Below are 24894 nucleotides of genomic sequence, written 5' to 3'. Positions count from 1 at the left end.
CGACCAAGCTATGGCCGGTTTTCAAGCCACCTTTGCGGCCGAAAGGGCCGCACTAAAGGAGGAGCTCGCAACTGTGCATCGCCAGCTCCAGCAGCTGCGCGAAGAGCTGCGAGCTATCAAGAAGCAGCCGCCGGTTCCCACCGCCGCCCCTCCTGTGAGTCGACCGGTGGAGGTCGACGCGGCCACGCAGACAGCCGACGCCAAGTCCCCCGCAGCAACGCGGGAGGCGACGCCAATGGATACCGACGACGTGACGCCAGGGCCGCCCCCCAAGGAGGAAGCTGCAAGCAATGGTGCTACCGCGCCTCCTGACTGTTCGGAAGTTGAGCAAACAAAGAAGAAGAGTAAGCTGTGGCTACCATTCCCTGGAGTGGACAACGTGCAGACCGTCCTGAAGAGCATTGCCACGTCACTGCAAAACGGGTCATACCCCTACCCAGACCTCCCGTACCCCTTCACCCCACCTGGCCTGAGTAAGCCTCGCCTCCCCCATCAACCGCTCCAACTAAGCACATACAGATGGCGTACCATACTGTTGGAAGCAGTCACGAAGAAAGAGTTACCCACGATTAACTCATACTCTATTTTCACGCCCTCCCAATGGGACGAAATAGTTGATGTCATAGAAATGTTGGTGTGGGAAGACGTCCGGTCTGGTAGGAGAAAGAAGATTCCCGACGGGAGGAAATCAGACAAAAACTCGGGAAATTACAGCGGCAAGTTCAGTAATGAACACCATGCGAGGCCACACCAGACGTAGCGGAGACTTGCTGAAGCCACCGGCCAGCCATTTAGACCGTTCGCTTTCTACTTCTCTCACTATCCCTCTTACTACTCTTTCATCTTTCCATTATTTAATAAAAAAACAAAGCACAAAGTCAAGCAAATACGATAAAGCCAAGAATTTTTTCTCCCCAAACCACCATGTTAGAAGGAGAAGCGCCTCGCGCGCTAGTACTTCGTTCCCAGACGAGGACATCTTCCTCCTTGAAGTGTGTGTGCGCGCGCGCGCAGTTGGAGGTGAGCCGCCAGCAGTGGTGGATGTGGGAAAGTGAGATGCCGGATGTTTGAGAGAGGATGATCTGGACGTGTGTCCATCAGAAACAGTACATTTGTAAGAATGGATGTCATGAACTGCTATATATATTATGACTTTTGAACACTATGAAGGTAAATAGATTGTTTGTTCTCTATAAAAATCTTTCATTTGCTAACTATGCCAATCAGTAGTTAGTGCCTTCAGTAGTTAGAATCTTTTATTTAGCTGGCAGTATAGGCGCTCGCTGTATTGCAGTACTTCGAGTAACGAAGATTTTTGTAAGTGATTTGTGAAAGGTATAGGTTAATGTTTGTCAGGGCCATTTTTTTGTGGGGGTTATTGAAAGTCAGATTGCGTTGCGCTAAAAATATTGTGTGTCAGTTTAAGCACAGTCATTTATAATTTTCTAAGGGGACGTTTCAACCGTAATTTGTATTTTCCGAATTTCCCTAACTACTGAAAGTAAACGACAGTGAAAGCTTTCCACTTACTGTATTAATCTATCCCTCAGTCGATTCTAGATGACTTAGCCCTCTTTCCCTTGTTTCATAAATGTACACGAAACTTTAAACAGAAACGTTCCTTCCTGTCCTTGTCATGTCAAAAGCTTTCACTGATACGGAATGAAGACATAGATTTGTGGAGTTATGATTCGTGAAGTGCAGTGGGCATCGAAAGAGCCGGTACAGTATTGACTAATTTGAACCCTGCCACCTGATTATTCTGTTATCCTTTACATCTTCAGACCGGTCTTAATCAGAAGTGGTTGTTCACCGACATAAGCAAGTGGAAAATATCACTAGTTTATCTAGTGTGTACGAAGTGAGATAACAAATCGAGTGCACCTGCTAATATAAAGGTGTTGCAAAGCTCGACAACAGTAGCTGCGATGATGCTGCGCCTCCTCCTCGCGGTCCTGTGTCTGGTGTCTTGTGCCCTGGCCGCTCCCCGGCCGGTCAGGGTCAGGGCCAGAGGGGACGGCCGGATAATCGGCGGCACCTTCACCGACATCGCCAGCTACCCGTGGATGGTCTCCATGCAGATCAACGGCCTCCACTACTGCGGGGCGTCCGTCATCAGCAGCAACTGGGTGCTGACCGCCGGCCACTGCCTCTATGGCGCCAACATCGCCACCTACAGTGTGAGGGCCGGCACCACGACCCGTGAGAGCGGCGGCGTCGTGTCCGCCGTGTCGTATGGCGCACTGCACGGCTACTACGACCCCAACACGATTGACTACGACATCTCGGTGCTGCAGGTGAGCGCAATCTACTTCCTAGCACTGCCCGATTCAGTTACTGTACCGGCTCTGTTCCACAGAATGGAGTGGGGAGGGATATTGGTTATTACAGTGCAGCATGGTAACATTTATCAAGTGAACCCATACTGTTAGTTAGTAAAAAATGTTAAGGAACGAAGCTTTTATCATTTGTAATAGAGTAAGGCAATTTGTATAAGTACATGGCACAAAGACTAATACTGGTTGCTATGAGGGGCAGTCAAACGAAAACCGAGCACCTGACACATCAGGACCATGTAATGGTTCCGTTCAGAAATAATCACCACACACTTATTTCACTGGGAGACAGGAGATGATCAATTCCTATCTTGCAGAATCTGGTCATCTGCTGACGGATTCACAGCAACACTGTTTCACTCCCTCGTCCTACTGAAAGCGATACTGACAGTACGGAGGATGTAGTAATGTTTCTCAACGAAATCGGTGAAGTGTAGTCTTCGTTATATTAGATTAGCAGTGTGGGAGCTGGTGTTATTGTGCAAACATTATGACAGCATTTCTACAGCCAGAGGGCAGACGGCAAAGCCAAAAATCACAACATACCACATCCCCACGTCACGGAAATCTAAAACAGTTGACACAGGTTCCGGTAAGATAATGACGACCTTCTTCTATGACTGCAGTGGCTCTGCTCGTCAACTCCCTCCAACGTGGGACCCCAGTCAATGCACACCACAACGAAGACACTTTGCAGAACCTGCTGTGAACCATAAGGTCACAACTACCAGTGTGACTGTCGGACGCAGTTATCCTGTTTCTTGATAACGCGTGCCCCCACACTGTCAATCGGTTGATGTCTTCAGATGTAATCATCCTGTTGCACCATAATGCTTACCTCCACACTGCAAGGCTTCACTTCAGCTATGTCCGCATCTCGTGATGTAGTGGCCAGCGTTGCTGCCTCTGGGTTCCGTGGCCCCGGGTTCGATTATCGGCCGGGCTTGAAATTTTTCTCCCGGGGGACTGGGTGTTTGTGTTGTCTTCATCATTTCACCATCACCATCAATCCTGACAGTCGCTAGATTGGACTGTGTAAAAATTGGATTGTGTAAAACGTGGGACTTTCTACTGGTGCTGATGACCGCACAATTGGGGGCCCAACAAACATCATCTTCGCTTCAGCCATTCAGTTAGGAAACGCTGCAACTTCCTACCTACAGCTCGGATCTTTCATCAAGTGATTTGAACATATTTGGCGACCTGAAGAAAGTCAGGGGCGGACATCAATTTCAGACAGACGAGGAAGGGTAACAGTGGGTCTTGGTCTGTCAGCGGGCAACCGCTTTCTACGTAACTAGACCTGATGGTCCCGTCTCCCAGTGTGATATATGTCTCAATGCGTATGCTGATTTCTTTTGAATGGTACTGATACGTGGTCCCATTGTCGTGGGCGTTACGTTTTTATTTGGCTGTGACTTATACTTTGACGGGAGGGGCGGTCGTAGGGTGCATATTCAGGATCCAATGTTTGAATACTTACGTTCCATACCGGCCACTGAGTTTAACGTTACATCAGAAATTGACTCTCGTTATCTGAAAAACTAACGCTGTTAGCATTTGCCAAGACAGAAGGCTACAGTTCTTATCGAACTAAATTGCACCTGTGGCTGTTAATTTCCTCCCAGTCCTGCCCCAGATAAGGATATTATTATCCAGGAACAACCCTAAGTTAACTCTTCAGCATACATTAACAAAGCCCAGAAGCATAATCTCTCGGATAAACGGTCAACATTTAACAAGCTTACCAATAAAATAACTTACCAATAAAACGACTTAAAGTTGTACTCTGTCCGATTACTTTTTTTGGGTCATTAGTCTTCCGACTGGTTTTATGCGGCCCGCCACGAATTCCTCCCCTGTGGCAACTTTTTCATCGCAGAGTAGCACTTACAACCTACGTCCTCACTTATTTGCTGGATGCATTCAATTCTCTGTCTTCCTCTGCAGTTTTTACCCTCTACAGCCCTCTTTAGTATCATGGAAGTCATTCTCCCTTGTCTTAACAGATGTCCTATAATCCCTTCCTTATCAGTTTTTTCCACATTTCCTTTTCTCTCCGATTCTGCGAAGAACCTCCTCATTCCTTACCTTATCAGTCGATCTAATTTACAGCATTGGTCTGTAGCACAACATCTTAAATGATTCGATCCTTTTCTCTTCCGGTTTTCTCACAGTCCATGTTTACTACCATACAATGCTGTACACCGGATGAACATTCTCAGGAATTCCTTACTTATATTAAGGCCTATGTTTCATACTAGTAGGCTTCTCGTGTCCAGGAATGCCATTTTTGGCATTTGATAGTCTGCTTTTGATGACCTCTTTGCTCCGTTTATCATTGGTTAATTTACTGGCTAAGTAGCAAAATTCCTTAAATTGATCTACTTCGTGACCATCAATCTCGATTTTAAGTTTCTTGCTCTTCTCATTTCTACTACTTCTCATTACTTTCGTTTTTCTTCGATTTACTCTCATGCAATATTCTGTACTCATTAAACTGCCCATTCCATTCAGCAGATCAATTAATTCACCTTCACTTTCACACAGGATAGCAATGTCATCAGCGAATCGAACGACTGAGATCCTTTCACCTTGAATTTTAATTCCACTACTGAACCTGTCTTTTGTTTCCATAATTGCTTTTTCGATGTACATATTGAAGAGAAAGGGCGAAGGACTACTTCCATCTCATACACTCTCTTTTATCCGAGCACTTCGTTCTTGGTCGTCCTCTCTTACTATTCCCTCTTGGCTCTTGTACATATTGTATATCACCCCTCTCTCCCTATTGCTTACCCTTATTTTTCTCAGAATTTCGAATATCTTGCACCATTTCAGATTGTCGAACGCTTTCTCTAGGTCGACAAATCCTATGAATGCGTCTTGACTTTTCTTTCGTCTTGCTTACACTATTAACGTCAGAATTGCCTCCTGTGGCTTTATATTTTCTAAATCCATACTAATCGTCACCTGGTATATCGTCAGTTTTCTTTTCCATTATTCTGTGTTTTGTTCTTTTCAGCAACTTGGATACATGAGCTATTACACTGATTGTGCAATAACTCTCGTACTTGTCAGTTTTTGCAGCCTACGAAATTGTATGGATGAAATTTTTCCTAAGTTCAGATGGTATGTCCCGAGACTCATGCATTCTACACACCAACGTGATAGCGTCCGATTACCATCACCTTCTAAAATCCTAAAGGATATCTCGTATGAATAACTTACTAGGGCGAAGTACTAACCGCTATCAGAAATTTCTTAAAATACAACACTTAACATTTTTTCATCACACAGTCTGGTTACCACTGTTTTAGAGGCTACTGAATCAGTTTAATACAGCAAGCACCAGAGTAAAACGTATGTCAAGATACTACCTCGTATATTTGGGCCATACAACATTAACGCCCAATATGCACAGTAGTAGCAAGTTACGAACTGAAGCCCCAGAGTCAAGCTAATTATGTTAGTAAGAGCTCCTACCAAACCAGACGAGCCACCTGTGAGTTCTGCAGTCAGCATCTGTGCCCATCTCGGAGTGGGCGCGCTCTCAAATACAGCCTAGATCGAACAAGCTACTTAACCTAATGGAAGAAGCATCCCGTTTGTATTTCATATTCCTTTGAATTTCGTGTGTCATCACTTCATAATAGATTTTTCCTTACTGGGAGTTCCACTGCGCTCGTATAATACTCGAAGGTATCAGAGATAACTACGATTCATAAAGTTCTTGGAGCTAAACCGGATTCCGGTGCAAATGCAACCCAACCAAGTGCTGCAGACAACGGGGCCAAGACTCAGAGCACTAACTGCACGACACACTTCCCCTAGCTCCGCAGTTTAACCGCCTCCGGCAGTTTCGAAGTACTTTCCCTATCTTCAAGCTCGTAGGTTCACAACAGGTTGCCCATCCAAGACGTTCCAGGCACTCTCTATAGCAATCGATTATAGGTGGCACCACTGCATGGTGCCAAAGATCCTACTAACACCTAGAGAGGGTCCCAAAGTGGCACTACACCAAGGTTATCAGTAATTTAATCAGGTATCGTCACTCACTTACATAATTAACTGAAAAATATTGATCTCATACTCTTTAGTTCTTGATTATCGGTTTAATGTAAATTTTAAATAAAGTACTTATTCCTTCCATTTCTTTCTTTTGCTACTTCCTTTATCCCGCATTGCGCAGGGTCGGCAGGGTTAAGTATGGATTTGGCATGGTTAATTTTATGGGGTTACCGGATGCCCTTCCTGCCGCCATCCCACACCCCCAGGACGGAATTAGTGTACCCCAGCTGTCTGCGTCTAGTGTAAATTGTGTGAATGTGGTTTAAATGTCTCCGAGTCGTGTAACTGAGGCGGGACGTGGGGACCAGCATCGGTATTCACCTGGGAGGATGTGGAAAACCGCCTAAAAGCCACATCCAGGCTGGCCGGCACACCGGCCGTCGTCGTTAATCCGGCGGGCGGATTCGATCCGGGGCCGGCGCACCTACCCGAATCCAGGAAGCAGCGCGTTAGCGCTGTCGGCTATCCTGGTGGGTACAGTACTTATTCCTTCCATAATGGAGTATATAGTATATGATTTTTGGCATGCTGGAAACCTTTCATTGCGTTTGTGTCAGGTTTTATCAAACGGTAATATACTCTGAGGTAACATAAGCCATCGGATAACGTAATGCACTTATGCAGACGGCGGTAGCATCGCGTACACAAAGGAAAAAAAGACAGTGCATTGGCACAGCTGTCATATGTAACCAGGTGATGCATATGAAAAGGTTTCGGACGGTATTATGCCCGGACGACGGCAATTAACAAACCTTGAACGCGGAAAGGTAGTTGGAGCTAGACGCGTGGGACATTCCACTTCGGAAATCATTATGGAATTAAATATTCTGAAATCCACAGTGTCAAGAGTAGGTCGAGAATATCGCATTTCAGACAATGCCACTCACCAAGGATAACGCTGTAGCCGACGGCCTTTACTTAACGACCGAGTGCAGAGCAGCGTCGTGTTATGAGTGCTAACAGACAACAAGCAGGAAATTTATGTGGCACATACCGCGAACGTATCCGTTAGGCACATTGCGAAATTAGGTGTTAATGGGATATGGCAGCAGACGACTAAAAGAAGTGCCTTTGCTAAAAGCGTGACATCACATGCAGTGCCTCTCCTGCACTCTTGACTATATCGGATGGACACTAGACGACTGGAGAACCGTGGCTTGGTCGGAAGAGTTCCGATGTGAGTTGGTAAGATCTGATATGATTCGAGTGTGACGCAGACCCCTCATAGCCATGGAGCCAAGCTGTATAAAGGCATTGTACAAGTTAGTGGTGCGTCTATAATAGTATGGGCTGTATTTACGCGAAATGGATTGGGTCCTCATGTCCCAACGGACCTATGTAAATGGCTGTGTTCGACCATTTTGAGAACTTTTTCAACCATTCAACGACGGATTTTTCATGGATAACGATGAATCACACATCACCAGGCCATAGTTTTCCTCGATTAGTTTGAAGAAGATTCTGTAAGGTCGAACGAATGATTTGGCCACCCAGGTCACCCGACATGAATGCCATAGAGCATTTGTGGGACATAATCGAGATGTCAGTTCATGGACAACATGTTGCATCGCCAATACTTCCACAGTTATGGACGGTTATAGAGGCAGCATGGCTCAATATCTCTGCAAGGAACTTCCAGCGATATGCTGAGTCCATGCCACATCGGGTTGTTGCACTATGCAGGGTAAAAGAATATCCAAAACGATACTAGAAGGTATATTCAAGAGAGATGTGGGGATCTCTAAAATATTGCGAAAATATAGACCCATGATTATCCTCTGTCTCTCCCTCATGAAGTCACGATCGAACTCTACGAAGGAACCATTCTAACATAGCGCTGCACCATTTCCTCTACCTGTTTCCAGCCTAAAGTAAACTGGGCCAATTATATGTACCCAACTTCCATCCACATTATCCACAAGGATACTCTGCCCTCCCGCTTCACAGCTCAATCTAAACATTAGTCTCAATTTGTAGGGGGTCGAAACAGAACTGACACGGCTTTCTGATAGCACATTCAGTTTTATAACTGCACAACGAGTATTGCAAGGTCTAAGGAATACGATCACACTACACTTCATCTATGAGCCCAAGTGAGAAAATACCAGTTTTTGGGACTAGTGCTGAGGATCAAAGTGAAAAAATCGATGTCGAAAAGATCTCCACTTCAGTAAATGAAGAAATGATACTTCAAACTGAATTGGATGCAACAGGGCTCGAAATGCTGCCTTAGAATTGGTAATTCAGCTGTCATATTGGCATGGCTTTGCAATCACATGTAATACTGTGGGGAGGGATAGGTAGGGGGGCATGGCTCCCCTTGTTTTAATCCCAGACTATCAAGATTCAATTGCACTGGGTGATTCGTGATTGCTTTGTGAGGTTCCCCTACATTAATCTCGTTCAATGCTGACCCAGGCTGCACTTTAACCTATTAACAACAAAAAATATGACTCTGAAAATACGTTTTATCATATGCGTAGTAAAGCCTGTCAACTTTAAAAAATGGTAGGTATGCAAATAATGTCATAAACTGATTAAGATGATGAGGTATGCAGTTTTATAAGCAGTTCTATTGGTGCCATAACTTTAACAAGCAGTTTTGAAGTTTCTTCCTGTTCCTTCACTTTGAGAAGTATTAATTAGTTCAATTTTTGCAGCTTTTTTGTTAATAATCAATAATAATTTCAGAGACTGTAGGACATAAAAATGGCAGTTGTAGATCCTTGCCCACTCTAGCTACATTTCTGTAGACGCCCATGTGCGCTCCCATCATCCCTTAGGAAAAAAATGCTAGTTGCTGTTGTAAAACAAGAAATATACATCTTGTGCCCACAAGAAATGATTTTTCTGTGTGTTACATGGTGCGAAACTGTCTTCAGTAGGTGGACAGGTTGTACACTTACTACTTAAAATAAACAAAGCAAACTGAGCAGAGACAGGAATGTGTGTAATGCAAACGAACCAATCCGAACTGAACTCGGGCGTAGTTGCTATCCAAGTTGTCTAGTGATTGGTGGATTATACCAAGTCTGACCAGCTGTTGATGTGACCTGCATTTTATTCTGTAGCTAACACACGTGAACAGAGATCTGCCACCACATATGTGGTCGATTTCACTGCTGCTGCTCTTAAGGAATATGTTGCGGGGGAAAATGTGGTTGTCGACGATATTTCTCCACTACGCCAATTTTAACACAACGATATTGGTATCCGTATGTAACAATATGTGAGAGCTATGCTGTATTCCGATTCGACGCTGAATGAGTAACTTTTCGAAGGATCTACAATAAATCCATGCTCATGCCTTTTCATTTAAGAGATTTTTCGGTCTTCCTATGTCTAGAAGCCCTAACTCAGTCATTAGAAATAAAATATTTGCTATCAGTGATTGCATTAGGGACGGTGAAAATGTTACAGAGCAACAATATGCCCTAAGTCCGCTTCCCGGCGACAGATGGGAAGCAGTTTGTTACAGTTGGCTATGGTATAGCAATTTGCCTCGTATGCTAAGCATGGCAGTGTGTGGGGCAACTTGTTACAGTTCTCTACCGTGTAACATTTATTGGGAAGTGTGGCATTATTTGTTATGTTGTAACAACCTGCTCAACGTCACCTGCATGGAAACGTATGGGAGAACTATTCGTTACAATTTATTTAACATTTATCTGTAATCAGTGACGCATGATGTAATTTGTTATAATTTCGTTTCATGCTTGCCCGTAACTGGTGGCGTAGAGGGTAACTTGCTAGTTTCGTTGGATGATTATCTGTAACTGGCGAAATATGAAATAAACTGTTACAATTTTACTTGTGTTACTTGTAACTTTAACAGTAGTGCTAATTTCGATTTTTAGTTGGTTGGTTGATTCGAGGGAGGGGACCAAACAGCGAGATCATCGGTCGCATCGGATTGGGAAAGGATGAGGAAGGAAGTCGGCCGTGCTCTTTCGAAGGAACTAACCCGGCATTTGCCTGAAGCGATTTAGGTAAATCACGGAAACCCTAACTCAAGATGGCGGAAGCGGGTTAGAAACGTCGTCCTCCTGAATGGGAGTCCAATGTGGTGAAAACTGCGCTAATTCGTTTGGTCTAACAATTCTCATAGCAAAGTGCCGCTTAACATGTAGTTAGATCAGTAGTGCCAATTTGCATTCCAAGTGTATTTCTTACTGTTATGCAATAACTAAGCTATAACAGTAGTGCCATGTTTGTTTTTTACTGTTATAGAAAAAGTTCTTCACGTACTTTGATAAATAATATACGTCACTTTCCCCCCAAAGGTTGTATTATAGTTCACATTCAGAGATCTGTTTGGAACCATTGTCTTTGAGAATGCAGTGTTTATGAAGCTAATGTGTCATACAGAGTATATTTCAGAGTGACGGTTGGGTATTATGATAGCGCTTTTATTATCTATCTAGACAGTTCATCCATTCTGAGAATTGAGAGTGTCGACCATTTTTGCCTTTTGTCGACATTGATATTTAAAAAGTCTGAGTCCCAGAGATTCGAAGATTTTCGATAATGTTTTATCTTCAGTAATATGTGTTGTACAATCAAGCAGGAAGCAGGCGACCATTATTACACTGTGCGGTGCCTCTGCATTCAGGCTAACTTGATTGCCATGGTAAAAGTCAAATATCAGGCAAGGAGTGCGGAACTAATGCATTCTTTAATTTCAAATCTGACGTTGAATAACAAATGACAAAAGTAAATTTTTCGTTTGCTATTATTAAAAATTTAACAGTTCTCGGATTTTTGCCTTTACTTGTACTTTGAAACCTTGCTTCTCGCCAAATTTTATGATTCTATGCCAACGGTAAGTACGCTATAGGTTTGGATGAGAGATTAAGCGAGTATCACAATATGTGACCTAAATGGCTCCAGCTTTTGACTGTCCTCACTTAAGCTTAATTCTATTATCTGAATTCTATTATCTCGCCAAAAGTACGTAGACCTCAGTATCTGGCATAAATTACAACTTGGTCCGTCTACCGTTTCGTGATGAAAAGAGGCGTTAGCAGAATGAGGAACAGACGGAGACAGATAAGAAAAGACAAACACTTTTTTCTCTCGTATAATAGCTACAAATTTACAGTTCCAGGATTTCTCCTTTAGTTGTACTGTGAAACCTTGTTTCTTGCCAAATTTCATGATTTGGCATCAGAAATTACCTGTAGGTTTTGATGAGTGAATCAAACAATGTAACATAGACGGCCGTAGCTTATGACTACAATGACTTAAAAGCAGCCCTTAGTTGCGGTGGCAAGAGACTGTAGGCCTAAGACATGACATAAAATTCAACTTGATACAGCCTCCCATTCGTAAGAGAAAAGGGACGTAACAGACGGACTAACAGACAGTCAGACTAGAATTGAGAGGAAATTTCTTTCCGATCGGTATATTTACAAATGTACAGTTTTCGCATATTTTTCTTCGTCTGTACTGTGAATTCTTCTTTTTTGCCAAATTTCATGATTGTAGGCCAACGGGAAGAACTCTAATGATTTTGCGAGTGTTAAAATATGTGCTGTAAATGGTGTATTTTTTGTTTGCATTGATTTGAAGATTCATTTTTTACAACGCCGATGGGGCCACAAACATCAGTGTCCAACACAAATTAAAACTTTACAAGTTTACGCGTTCTTGAGAAAAAGAGTTTTTAAGTCGGACGGAGAGAAATACAAAAAAGTGATCCTGTAGAGGCTCTGTGTTTACCTATAGAGGCACGGAACTCTAAAAATTTTAATTTTGTAAAAGAAATCATCACTCCCATCTGACATTGGACGCAACACTGCACTAGTTACGACGAAATAAACCATCGATCGAAAAGTGTGACTATTTGCAGTTTGTTTAATCTTTAATCATGACTATTTGCAGTGTGTTTAATCTTTAATCAGTCATATTAGAATCTAATGTGTCTTCAAAGTTTCATTAACAGTTGTTTGTATGTCTATATTGATTTGCTAACTGGCTCATTGTGTTACCCGATGTCCTCTACGCACATATTCTGAAAATAACAAACTCTTTGGTACGCTGCAGGCAGCCACTCCTTTCCCCATCGGTGGCAACATACAGATCGTGGGTCTCCCTGCCCAAGGCTACGACCCACCAGGCGGGCTCGCAGTCACCGTCACTGGCTGGGGAGGCACGGCCTCCACGGGGCCGCCGGCGCCGCCCACGATGATGAAGGTGGACATCACCGTCATCGACCGCGCCAGCTGCGTGGCCAGGTTTGGCGTCACCGACCGCATGATCTGCGCCGGCGAGGCCGGCAAGAGCACCTGCTACGGAGACTCCGGCGGTCCGCTCGTCAGTGGCAGCACTCAGGTCGGCATCGTCTCGTGGGGAAGGCAACAGTGCGAGTCCGATGGAGGCGTCTACGCTAACGTCGGCAACCTCCGGTCCTGGATCACGGCTGCCGCTGGCGTCTGATCGAGTTCTCTCATTCTATATAAATTAATGAACAGGTTGCAAAATAATCGGTTGTCATATACACTCAGAGGTTCTCAAATTTCAGTCTTGTATCAAATATGCCTTTACGGTGTATGTCAAGCATTACTAGCCTCAAATAAAGGATATTATCTTTAACTTGGAAAGTACATAAACTTTTCTCAATACTTTCTGGGAGTAGGTGGCAGGTAAATTACAGTGGTAAAATGTGATTCGACATAAACAGCGACGTCGTATTACTGCAATACCTCTCAAGTGTGAAAAGGTATACGTAACTTTTCGCTGTTGTATTACGAGGAAGTAACTGAACACACTTCGGCTTACAATGGTTTTGGGTAAAGTATAGTCGTCTGGAAAGCGAGTAACGTCGCTTGATAACTGTGCAGTTGCTATGTGTGTCTTGTATTAGAGCTGGTAGGTACCTACACCATGTGCACGTGTAAAGATGACTCCGCTGGATACGTAAGGTCACTGCTTTATTCAGCCATGGGATCAGTTTTGCAAAGTAAAGACACCGTAAACCCCTATGATACTGTCGATCACCGATTAACATGACTCATATAAATCGTTATTTCTAAGCTCCAACAGAAGTTTATTAAAACTTCTTCCTTCTGAGTCATGACAAATATATGATTTTTCTTTATAACATGCATTTTATTTTAGTCACTTCTAACATAGCCATTCGTTTGAAAATGACGCGAACATGGCCACTCGAAAGCATTGGTTTCGTCTACTTACGACACATTCTCTTCTAATGGCCCATTATGTGTTGTATATATACCATATTGACATGTTCTCTCATATTTGATATATCTATAGTACTTAGAGCCATACACTTTCTCCTTATTGTATACAGTTTCACATATAATATAGATTCAGTTTACTCACATTTAATTTTTTTGTTCCTTCAGCTTGCCTTGGCGTTCATAAGTGTTTCAGGACTATCAATTAGATTAAATGCATATGAGATACGACTTCAAGCTACTTTATTAACAAGTGGATTTAGTTCTTATGAAATGTGTTTTTATACTGTATGTTTACTCTCAGTTGCTCGTTATCCAGCCAGTGGCTCATTTATCAGCAGTTACGTACAGCCTGATCTGTACTGCAGAGGTGTTAGTGGATCACAGTAAAGACAGAGCACAGAGCGAGTAGTAATACGTGTTCGTAACTTACCGCAGTTATTTGAAAATTTCTCGTCGCTAATAATTCCTGCTGGTGTAATCAGGGAGATGCAGCAATCTTAACATATTTTGCCGTAACTCGGGGTCTCGCACATTATAAGCTCAGAACTCTGTCATGAAACAGCTGTCACAATTATACGCAAATAAATTCATCATGAATTGGTCTGCTAATACATGTCTATAGAGATAACATTAGGTGATTTTCTCTTAACTTTCTATGGCATGCGTAACTTCTTGAACGAAACTGTTGGCTTGCATTGCAGCTCACTGAAAATCTCTGAAGGGATGCTGTATGAGAAACAATCAAGTCACTCATTTTGTGAATCTATATTTTTCAATCTTGGTAACTATAATTACACTAAAAATTAGGATGTAACTTTCACTGTCACGTTGAAACGTACTTCTTATATCGACAATAAATGGACATCCAGCGGCACATGAATTTACTGGTCTTATTTCTGACGATGAATGTAGATACACGGTTTCTGATATGAGAGAGAGGAAAGAGGAATGGAGATAGTGCGATTGTGTAACGTACAGTGTCACATTTTCTGGAAGTTCCAATGTGTAATAGGTGTAAGTGCAGATATTGTTATATGTGGAACGTTAATATATACACATATCAGTATGTTGATTGTTTTTTTATCTGTGCCAAACGGTCTTGCCACAGACACATCACACATTTTTCGACCTCATCTATTCTGCACGATCGTAACTGCACCACTAAACGGACTACGCCTGTCAGTATGGCCTACCCATTTTGCTTCCACACATTGACAACTGACTTGTTGCTCATGGGAGAATACGTCCTATTGGCTTGCTTTTGCCACATGTACTTGGAGTTACTACCCAACCAAAAAACATACTATTTGTATTAGGTATATTTATTAGTCTGCAAATGACGTAAATGCTGTTGTAATGTTCTTCAATATATTGCCCTCAGTCACCATTAGAAATATGTGCAACTACACCTGTTACATACTGTATTAATGGCGAGAAATAAAATATTACACTATTAGGAAACCGTGAGCTGTTAGTCACTGCAACCAGGAATATAATACAAGGATTTTTTCGATGGTTGGTATTTGGAAAAGGGAAAAATACTATAATTTCATTAATGTTGTGTGATCATTCACTTTCATTTTTATTGCAAAGTACTAAGTAAACAAACTGCTATTTCCTCTTTGGTGTTTTTATCTACATAATGTCTTCTTTATCTATATAATGTCCTCTTATCCCTATCCCGATCAGTTCCTATTACTAGCTTACCATGTAGCTCAACGTCGTTGGCAACAAGTTTGTTGGATGACAATATTCGACTCAGACTTAAGATAACGGCTAACGGTTGCTAAAGTCAGCGAAAGCGAGAGTGATTGTCGAGTCTGAAAACGCACTTACAATATGAGGTCAGCTGTAAATTACGTTGGACAGCAATCACGCTAATAAACATGACAACTACAGCACCACAGAGGGCAGGAAAAATTATACTTGTTGCCTGCATACAGTATAATGGGAAAACAACACGATTATAAATTTTTGAGGCTTTGGGATGTACAGTCATGCTCAAAAGTATCCGAATGACCTGAATTGCATGTCGCCTGATTCCCATGCAACCTGCATAACGCAGCTTTCTAGCAGGTCCTCTAATCGCTCCGCGGTACAGTCGTGTGACAATTGAAAATGGTTCCAACAAGTCACCAGCAGGAGACACTGCTCTGTATCGCAATAACTCAAGATAACTACAAATGTAAGGGAACACCTTATCACAGATAAGACTGCCCTTAAGGCTTGTAAACTCACATTTATTAGAATAAATGAAATACCTGAAATAGTACCACTCTCATTATTACGTCAGATAGGTAATGCATGTAATAAGTTCGTCGTATCCGTAATTTCCTCTTCAAAGTAACATACTGTACTAATTATTTAACACAAAATGATATTAAACCATTGAGAATATGTATGAACTTCAAATAACACGACTAACCATCTCGTTCTGAATATAGATCCAAACACAGGTCATGCAGACTAAACAAAGATTTCGTGACTGATGGAAATTAACAGTCATTATTGACTAGGAATACAGAGAGTGATATATCCCGAATTTAGACAGTATCAGTTAGCAAATATCAACTTTAAATTACATAACGTAAACATTTTCAGCCGGCCGCGGTAGCCGTGCGGTTCTAGGCACTTCAGTCCAGAACCGCGTGACTGCTACGGTCGCAGGTTCGAATCCTGCCTCGGGCATGGATGTGTGTAATGTCCTTGGGTTAGTTTAGAGGACTGATGACCTCGGATGTTGAGTCCCATAGTGCTCAGGGCCATTTGAACCAAACGTTTTTAAGGGACGCGAATTCCTATCCAGCATCTATTGTCCCTGGTAACGAACTACGAGAGATGTTAAATATTGCTTCTTCGCAAGTTACTTACTTGATATGCTACGAGGTAAAGCTTGGTGTTGGACATGGATTCGAACGCAGAACCTAATGGAATTGTTATCGAAGCACAATCAACTGTGACATATAGGATTTTTTCGGCTTAGCTAGATGTTTTAACTGAAATGACGAGACAAAACATTAATTTCTTCCTTCCCAGACTCCAACCTGGCAACTATCGCTCTCATATTCTAGAGAAAAAGAACGTTAAATATAGGTTTGTTACACCAGCAGCGACACGTGAGCATGTTTGAACTAGAAATGTGCTGACAGGGAATCTAACCCCACACATATCGTTGTTGACTACACACAAAGAGTTATCAGCTACCGAATTTTTCTTCACCAGCAGCTTGGAATAACATCCGTGAACTTTCAGTGATCTCGCAAATAATTCTGTGTCTGACTGGGAGTCTAAAATGTCAGATATCGTAAGTCTTGACAACGAATGAAAATACATTAAAAATCAAAATTATTATCCACCAGCAGATAGATGTTCTCATGCTAGAGCTTGATAATACATAATGTAAACCTTAGTGCCAGGCCAGGATTTGAACCCATTCACGCGCAATATATGGAGATGTTGAGGAATCTGCAGTTTCGAACAAACAACAAATTGTAGTCGAGCTGTATTGTCACGAAGGGGTCAAGTTCCGGGTTAAGGGCGGTCTGAGTTGCATTCCCAATTCAGAACCATTTTTATCGACATACAGAAGCTCAAATACGAGTACAAGATGAAATAAGTGTCCTGTGACCCTACATAGAGTTTGTTTCGTCACTAGAAATAAAGAATTTGTATAAGAATGGTTAGGTGTGATAGAGTTTCTACGTGTCGACACTCCTGACTCTATTGTGGTTCAACGTAACGTCTAATTGGTAGAGAAGGAATATCACGTTCAATGTGAATTTTAGAATACAATGCCACTATCCCTTCTTCCCTTGGCGTAGCCAGAAGAGAATTTCTATTGTAAAGCCTTTGCGCCACACTGGAAGGGAATTCTGATACAAAGGCTCCATGTAGTGGTTTCCAGCATGTTCAGTACATTCATTTATGTGATTGACGGAATCGCCATGAACTAGCTGCCTCGACTACACAGTGCATACATTCGACTCTATTTTGCAATCACCGAAATAAAATCACGTAACTGCCAGCTACACAGAACTGCCGACTGTGTAGGATGCAGAAATTTAAATAGGAAGCGTTCCTTTCCACTTGAGCCACTCTATTGCGCAGTGCAGTGCAAAACAAAAGCTGTAACTGTCTGTCTCTCAGAAGTCTACATCGGGCCATATGCATTATCTCACAGCACTGTGGAATGCGGAAGTTCTGGAGGAATTGTTCTTGACTTCAGGAGCTGCTGTAACTAATTGTCAGCTAGTATTATAATGGTAAGCATCGCGCACCGTAGATAAGACGTCGCCAGGTCGAGTATATTCACTGCTACATTTTTTAAAACGCAGTTCTGCTGTCTGCTGAAGTTGCCAACCTATTGGAACTTTGAACATAGTTCCCATCACTTCTCAACCCAAAATAGTCACATGTGGAAAAGGGGCTAACTTCTGCGGCATTTTGTTCTTTTCAGGTTTAATAGACTGCCAGGCAGCAGACGCATCTCGAAACTTTTGTATTATGTATGGAGAGAGCGCATCGTGCCAAAATACGCCAGAAAAATGTTTCTACATTAGCTGTTGTGTGGTAGTGGCATTTTATTCTTCTTCAAACCTTGCTTGAAAGCTTCAACTTAAAACTAGTTTTCTACATGCATTTTCTTGCCATATCCTAATCGATGTTTGCTCAGACTGCTTGTGGCTTTTTCACAGAAGGGATAAAAACGTATTAGTCAGCGATAATGGAACCGCGAACGATAACAGACCCTTTTCACAGGTCAGCATGTTCCCACAGAGCTGGCGAAGAGGTGTGTGTTTTGGCTTCCTCTTACAAGGCCAATAGTGGCTAGAACTCGTAAACCGCTATATAAAGGACTAGATTAGTCGCGATTTCCGCGTGCAATCGTTCTTAATCATTAGCAGTACTGTACGCATTGGTACTAAACTCGTTTTCAACCAATGGTTGCTGCAGCTACAGGGACAATACTTGTGATACCTGTAAGACAAAATACTTACGCAGTGCTATCAGACGAAAAGAGCAACCTGACGAAAACTGTGGGAAGTTTGTTTTACAGCCTTTGTACCTGGATAAAAAGCTTTTCCTATTTGAGACATCTGTGAACGTTGCTGCATAACACGATTTAAGAAGAAACTAAATTCCTTCAGCTACGACAATGTTTATAGAAATCGTCTTAACGGCACTAAAACGTAGATTGTGAATCGTTTACCATCTGTACTCTTCCGCATATCGGTGGTTGGAAGGCAAAAATCTTACTGACAAATTTCACAGAAGGAAAAGGGGGATGAAGTGTTTCCCACTGGAAGGTCATGCTGATTTATTTAAATGATTACAAAATCAGGTGAAACGAACAGTGAGGTTGTGTCACTCTGAGCTAGAATTTATGGTCAGCGACTATGTGTAAGGTCAATGAGTCGGATGCGGATTTTTCAAACTGTGAAATACTTTCCTACATTATAGAAGCGAATATTAAATTTGAACTAATATTGCGAAAAATTTGCAATTGCGTAGCTTAGAGTATAAATCTTTCTGCTTATTGCAGAGGAAAGCAATTGATTTCTAAAATATTCTCAGGCCTACACAGCTTGAAACAGGTCGCATCGATTAAATCATATGGAAGAAATGACAGCGATGTATATCGGAAGGCAGTAAGATCCCTTGGCTTTTGGTTTGGCAGTATTCGATAGCCATTTCTAGGGACAAGTAAATGAAAAGAGGCAGCGCGTTTTTGTTATCAAGTAACGTCTTCATCAGTTACCTTAGTTTTAAAGTAATCTACGAGTAATTTGAGACGTTTGATGTTAACATGAAGAGGATTCCGTAGACAGGAAAAGAACCTGTTATTGGGCAACTGCTTCTATAATGACCAAAAGGCATTAAATAATCTTTAAGCATATGAGTTCCAGCAGCGGTATGAAGAAAATAATATTAATAATGACGGTAATAACCGAATTATCACGTAACTTCACACTTCACAGTGGATATTCTCGAACTAAGAAATTTGCTGAATTAGTGAAAATTTCAAAATGGGTTCACATCGAGGCTGTGATGCCTAGAAGAGTCTTTACATCCTGTTGACATGAGAATAGCATAATATCCGCGTCAGAAGCTTGCTTGTACTTAACCATTTAAAAGACTCGCATTTTTTCCACCGTGACTAACTTTGTGAACTAAGTACATCATCCATTACAGCACACTCCTGGCGCAGGAAAATGTGGCCACAATGGACTGGTGGAAGGAACTATCACAGGTGGAATGCGTGGTTTCTGGCAATTACTTTTAAGAGGCACAAACAGATTTACTTTATCTCTGGTAACCTCAAGAGAAAGACGTTATAATCCAGTATCCGCATTAAACATCACTTTCCTTCTTTACCAACTGGGCAGAGTCGGTTTACGTTGGGTAATGACATGGGCGAAAGTCATGGTAAACAGAAACACTGTCACCAGTCAACTTACTTACATTAGAAAATTTTATTTTATTTGATGAACCGTTAGCCATTTAAAGGAACAGAGCTGACCGATTTGGCAGAGCAGTTCTAGGCGCTTCAGTCTGGAACCGCGCGACCGCTACGGTGACAGGTTCGAATCCTGCTCCGGGCATGGATGTGTGTGATGTCCTTATGTTAGTTAGGTTTAAGTACTTCTAAGTTCTAGGGGACTGATGACCTCAGATGCTAAGTCCCACAGTGCTCAGAACCATTTGAACCATAAAGGAACAGGGCTCTTAATTTACTTTTACTTGATTGAACTAGAGATGTTGAAAAATTTGGTGCTCGACTGTGATTCGAATTCGTATCTCCTCTTCCGACGATCTGAATCTCTTGGAACAGTATAGTTCAATCATTTTGTTCCTTTTCCCCAGACTGCAATCTTCTCTAAGTGTCGTCCAAAGGTAAGTATGTGGGTCCGAAACCTGATCCAGTACAAGAATATTCATATCATTTCAAGCCCTATCACGTGCACACCGGCCTGCCAGTGAAAATTAACGTCCATTGTTAATGTCTGTTCATGTGTTACCAACAGTCGCAATGGGTGTCGTTATTTCTGATCAAACACGCACAAATCTTACTGTTAGTGAATAAGCAATTGATACTTAAGCTACATTCGTGGATGATAAAGAAGGACGGTATGTGTGTGGTTCGATTGTCGCACAGGCACAAAAATTTGTATCTTTATTTTAGATTCAAACACCTAGCAGCTGGTTAGAAAAACCATTTGATTTTACTTAGTTAACAATCCGATTACGTGTTAGGTTTGTATATCCGTCACAGAACTTCACATCATGCGCTTCATTTTTAAATGCATGCGCACTTTGTTCCTTCTGAATGGAGGTATATCAGACATATTTCGTGGTTAGTTAAAGGGGAGGAAAGGGTCTTGATAGGAGTCTCGGTTATTTCGAAAACTGTCGTCTTTTATTTTCACGTTTAGATGGTCAAAATGGCTCTCAGCACTATGGGACTTAACTTCTGAGGTCATCAGTCCCCTAGAACTTAGAACTACTTAAACCTAACTAACCTAAGGACATCACACACATCCATGTCCGAGCCAGGATTCGAACCTGTGACCGTAGCGGTCACGTGGCTCCTGACTGTAGTGCCTAGAACCGCTCGGCCAGTCCGGCCGGCTAACGTTTAGATTTGGTTACTGATTTTGGCGAAAATTTCGGTAATTCATGACACTACGTGGCTAGTCAGCAACATGATTAAATTAAACTAGAATAGATTTGATTTAATTAATACAGTACTTGTTCCATAGTTCATGAATACGACATTTCGTAATGATGTCGAACGTGTCATTTTAATGAAAGGTCTCTTTGCATACCATGATTCAATTTCGTTATTACAATTTTTTACTCTCTCTCTCTCATTCTTTTTTATATTTATGTCTCTCTATTTTGATAGTTGATAGGTGGAGACATATTCTGTTCTCTTCTGGCTACGCTAAGTAAAGAAGGTATAATGGCATTGTATTCTGAAATTCACATAGAACGTGATATTCCTTCTCTATCAAGTAGACGTTAGGTTGAACCACAATAAAGTCAGGAGTGGCGGCATGTAGAAACTCAACCACCAGTAACCTATCTTATACAAGTTATTTATTTCTAGTGACGAAACAAACGCTATGTGGGGTCACAGGACACTTATTCCATCTTGTATTTGAGCTTCTGCATGTCGATAAAATTGGTTCTGAACTGGGAATGCAACTCAGACCGCCATTAACTCGGGACTAGATTCTTTCGTGACAATACAGCTCGACTACAATTTGTTGTTTGCTCGAAACTGCAGATTCCTCAACATCTCCATATATTGCGCGTGAGTAGGTTCAAATCCTGGCCTGGCACTAAGGTTTACATTATGTATTATCAAGCTCTAGCATGAGAACACCTAGCTGCTGGTGGATAATAATTTTGATTTTTAATGTATTTTCATTCGTTGTCAACACTAACGATATCTGACGTTTTTGACTCCCAGTGAGACACAGAACTATTTGAGAGTTCACTGAAAGTTCAAGGATGTTATTCCAAGCTGCTGGTGAAGAAAAATTCGGTAGCTGATATCTCTTTGTGTGTAGTCAACAACTATATGTGTGGAGTTTGATTCCCAGTCAGCACTGAACTCTTCGTCACATTACTTCTCGTTCAAACATGCACACATGTCGCTGCTGGTGTAACAAACCTATATTTAACGTTCGTTTTCTATAGAATATGAGAGCGGTAGTTGCCAGGTTGGAGTCCTGGGAAGGAAAAAATTAATGTTTCGTCTCGTCATTTCAGTTGAAACATCTAGCTAATGCCGAAAAAATCCGTTATGTCACAGTTGATTGTGCTTCGATAACAATCCCATTAGGTTCAGAGTACGAATTATTGTCTAACACAAAGCTTTACCTCACAGCATTTCAGCTAAGTAACATGCGAAGAAGCAATATTTAACATCTCTCGTAGTTGGTTAACAGGGATAATAGATGCTGGATAGGAATTCGCGTCCCTTAAAAATGTTTACGTTATGTAATATAAAGTTGATATTTGATACCTGATACTGTCTAAAATCGAGATATATCACTCTCAGTATGCCTAGTGAGGAATTACTGTTAGTTTCCATCAGCCACGAAATATTTGTTTAGTCTGCATGACCTTGGTTTGAATCCATATTCAGAACGAGACGGTTCGTCGTGTCATTTGAAGTTCATACATATTCTCAACTAGCTACTCCTGAAGAACTTAAGGTTTTTATGTCATTTTGCGTTAAATAGTAAGTACAGTATGATACTTTGATACGACGAACTTACTACATGCATTGCCTATCTGACGTAACAATGAGAGCGGTAATATTTCAGGTATGTCATTTATTGTAAAAAATGTGAGCTTACAAGCCTTAAAGACAGTCATCTGTGATAAGGTGTTCCATGATATTTGTAGTTATCTTGAGTAATTGCGATGCAGAGCAGTGTTTCCTAGTGGTGACTTGTGGGAACCATTTTCAATAGTCAAACGACTGTACCGAGGAGCGAACAGAGGACCTGCTAGGAAGCTGCGTTATGCGGGCTGCATGCGAATCAGGCGAAATGCAATTCAGGTCATTCTGATACTTTTGAGCAAATGTGTTAAAAATAGCCGATACTGAAGACATAATGAATTAAAATGACGTACGTGATTCTGATTTGTACGATAAAAGTTCTTTCGTACACTGTAGTGCTCGTTGAGTGAGCAAATTTTTTCTTAATAGCTTAGGAGAGTACGACCCTCAGGAGTCGCAGATCGGAAGGTCGTCTACGCATCTAACATCTCAAGAGATTTGTTTAATGTATGTTAACCACTTCCATAACTGTGGACTGGTGCAGAAGGAAGAAGAAGGAGACGAATGTATGTGGAGTACTTGTGAGTGATTTTCAACAGTTGAGGCAGTATTGAAAGACAATGAGTGTATTTTTTGAGACGTAGGACGAGTTTGCCTTCCAATGACGAATTGCGTGTTGTAGTTGATATTTGATGCACTTGAGCGCCGAACCAATGCGGATTGTTAGTGTAAAACACACCGGTAGTATGAGGCACCAAGCTGCTGTGTAATAACTTGCCACCTCAGGTAAAGGTACGTGAGATCAAGAAACTGAAGACGCAGAACTTGTTTCACTGTTTTGTATCTACTGTTCACAGGGGATGCAACTGTCATCCGGTGGAAGCCCACCTTTGTGATGTTAAAAGAGTCTTACAGCAATACGAGTACCACCCTTGGATGCGATTGTTGTGTGAGTAACACTATAATGTGAAAAATGGAGGTAACTTGAGCTCAGAAATACAGGTACGGCAAGTACAATAAGGAAATATTTTGCAGTTGTAATGAATATCATGATAAAGCCTTGTGCTTTTATGGTAGCAACGTTCTGCACATGTACCCTTGTGTGTTTCAGAAAATTGGTACGAGATGCCGATTAAAGAGAATACCTTTACTGAAAGACAATAAACAAAAGAAAGCATCAGAAGAGAGAGAGATAGAGAGAGAGAAAGAAGGAGAGGGAGAGATAGAAATAGGAAGGCTCATAGTGATAAACAGGTAGTATGTAAATGCAAAGTACTACCTCAATGCTTAGCTGTGTGGTGCGTCAGTAATTTATATATCGTGAATGCATAAAATACGTGCACAAAATTCCGTTTAGCATCCAGGGATACCTCAGAAAGCTCCTCTAATTTGTCATCTTTCTTCCAGTGAACCTCATCGGTATTTGGTAGTCGCATTAAACAAGAGAACTGTATGTAATGGTTTTACGTAAATTTTATTTGCCAAATGTTCTCGAGTAGTGCTGCTTCAGGATTTTACAAATAATATGAGACACACGACCTGCATGCAAACATGAGGCAGATGTTCTGAACAGAAAACACACACACACACACACACACACACACACACACACATATATATATATATATATATATATATATATATATATATATATATTGTGTGTGTGTGTACTGGACACAAGTCGCTCTGCAGGGTGCAGCCTCCATGATAGTCTGTCAAGGTCGCATCACTTTCACTGGTCTTGCGTGTGACCCACACACACACACACACACACACATATATATATATATATATATATATATATATATATATATATATATATATATTGTGTGTGTGGGTCGCACGCGAGACCAGTGAAAGTGATGCGACCTTGACAGACTGACATACCATGGAGGCTGCACCCTGCAGAACGACTTGACAGATGGTTGGCATGATGCTGTCGTAAATTAGTCGAGCAAGCCTTAAGCATCTGCAGTGCAATGGGGTC

The 24894-nt window shown here is 41.7% G+C and overlaps 1 protein-coding gene across 1 annotated transcript; it reads left to right on the top strand.

The window, feature by feature from the left end:
* Positions 1-1928: 1928 nt before the first annotated feature.
* On the top strand, positions 1929-12845 carry LOC126484793 (trypsin alpha-like). The gene is made up of 2 exons (XM_050108390.1): positions 1929-2297; positions 12453-12845. Exons 1-2 carry the CDS (start codon positions 1929-1931, stop codon positions 12843-12845), a joined length of 762 nt encoding a protein of 253 aa, XP_049964347.1.
* Positions 12846-24894: the final 12049 nt, after the last annotated feature.

This window comes from Schistocerca serialis, chromosome 6, assembly GCF_023864345.2.
Source record: "Schistocerca serialis cubense isolate TAMUIC-IGC-003099 chromosome 6, iqSchSeri2.2, whole genome shotgun sequence".
NCBI lineage: Eukaryota > Metazoa > Arthropoda > Insecta > Orthoptera > Acrididae > Schistocerca > Schistocerca serialis.
This window is presented reverse-complemented; position numbering and strand designations above follow the sequence as displayed.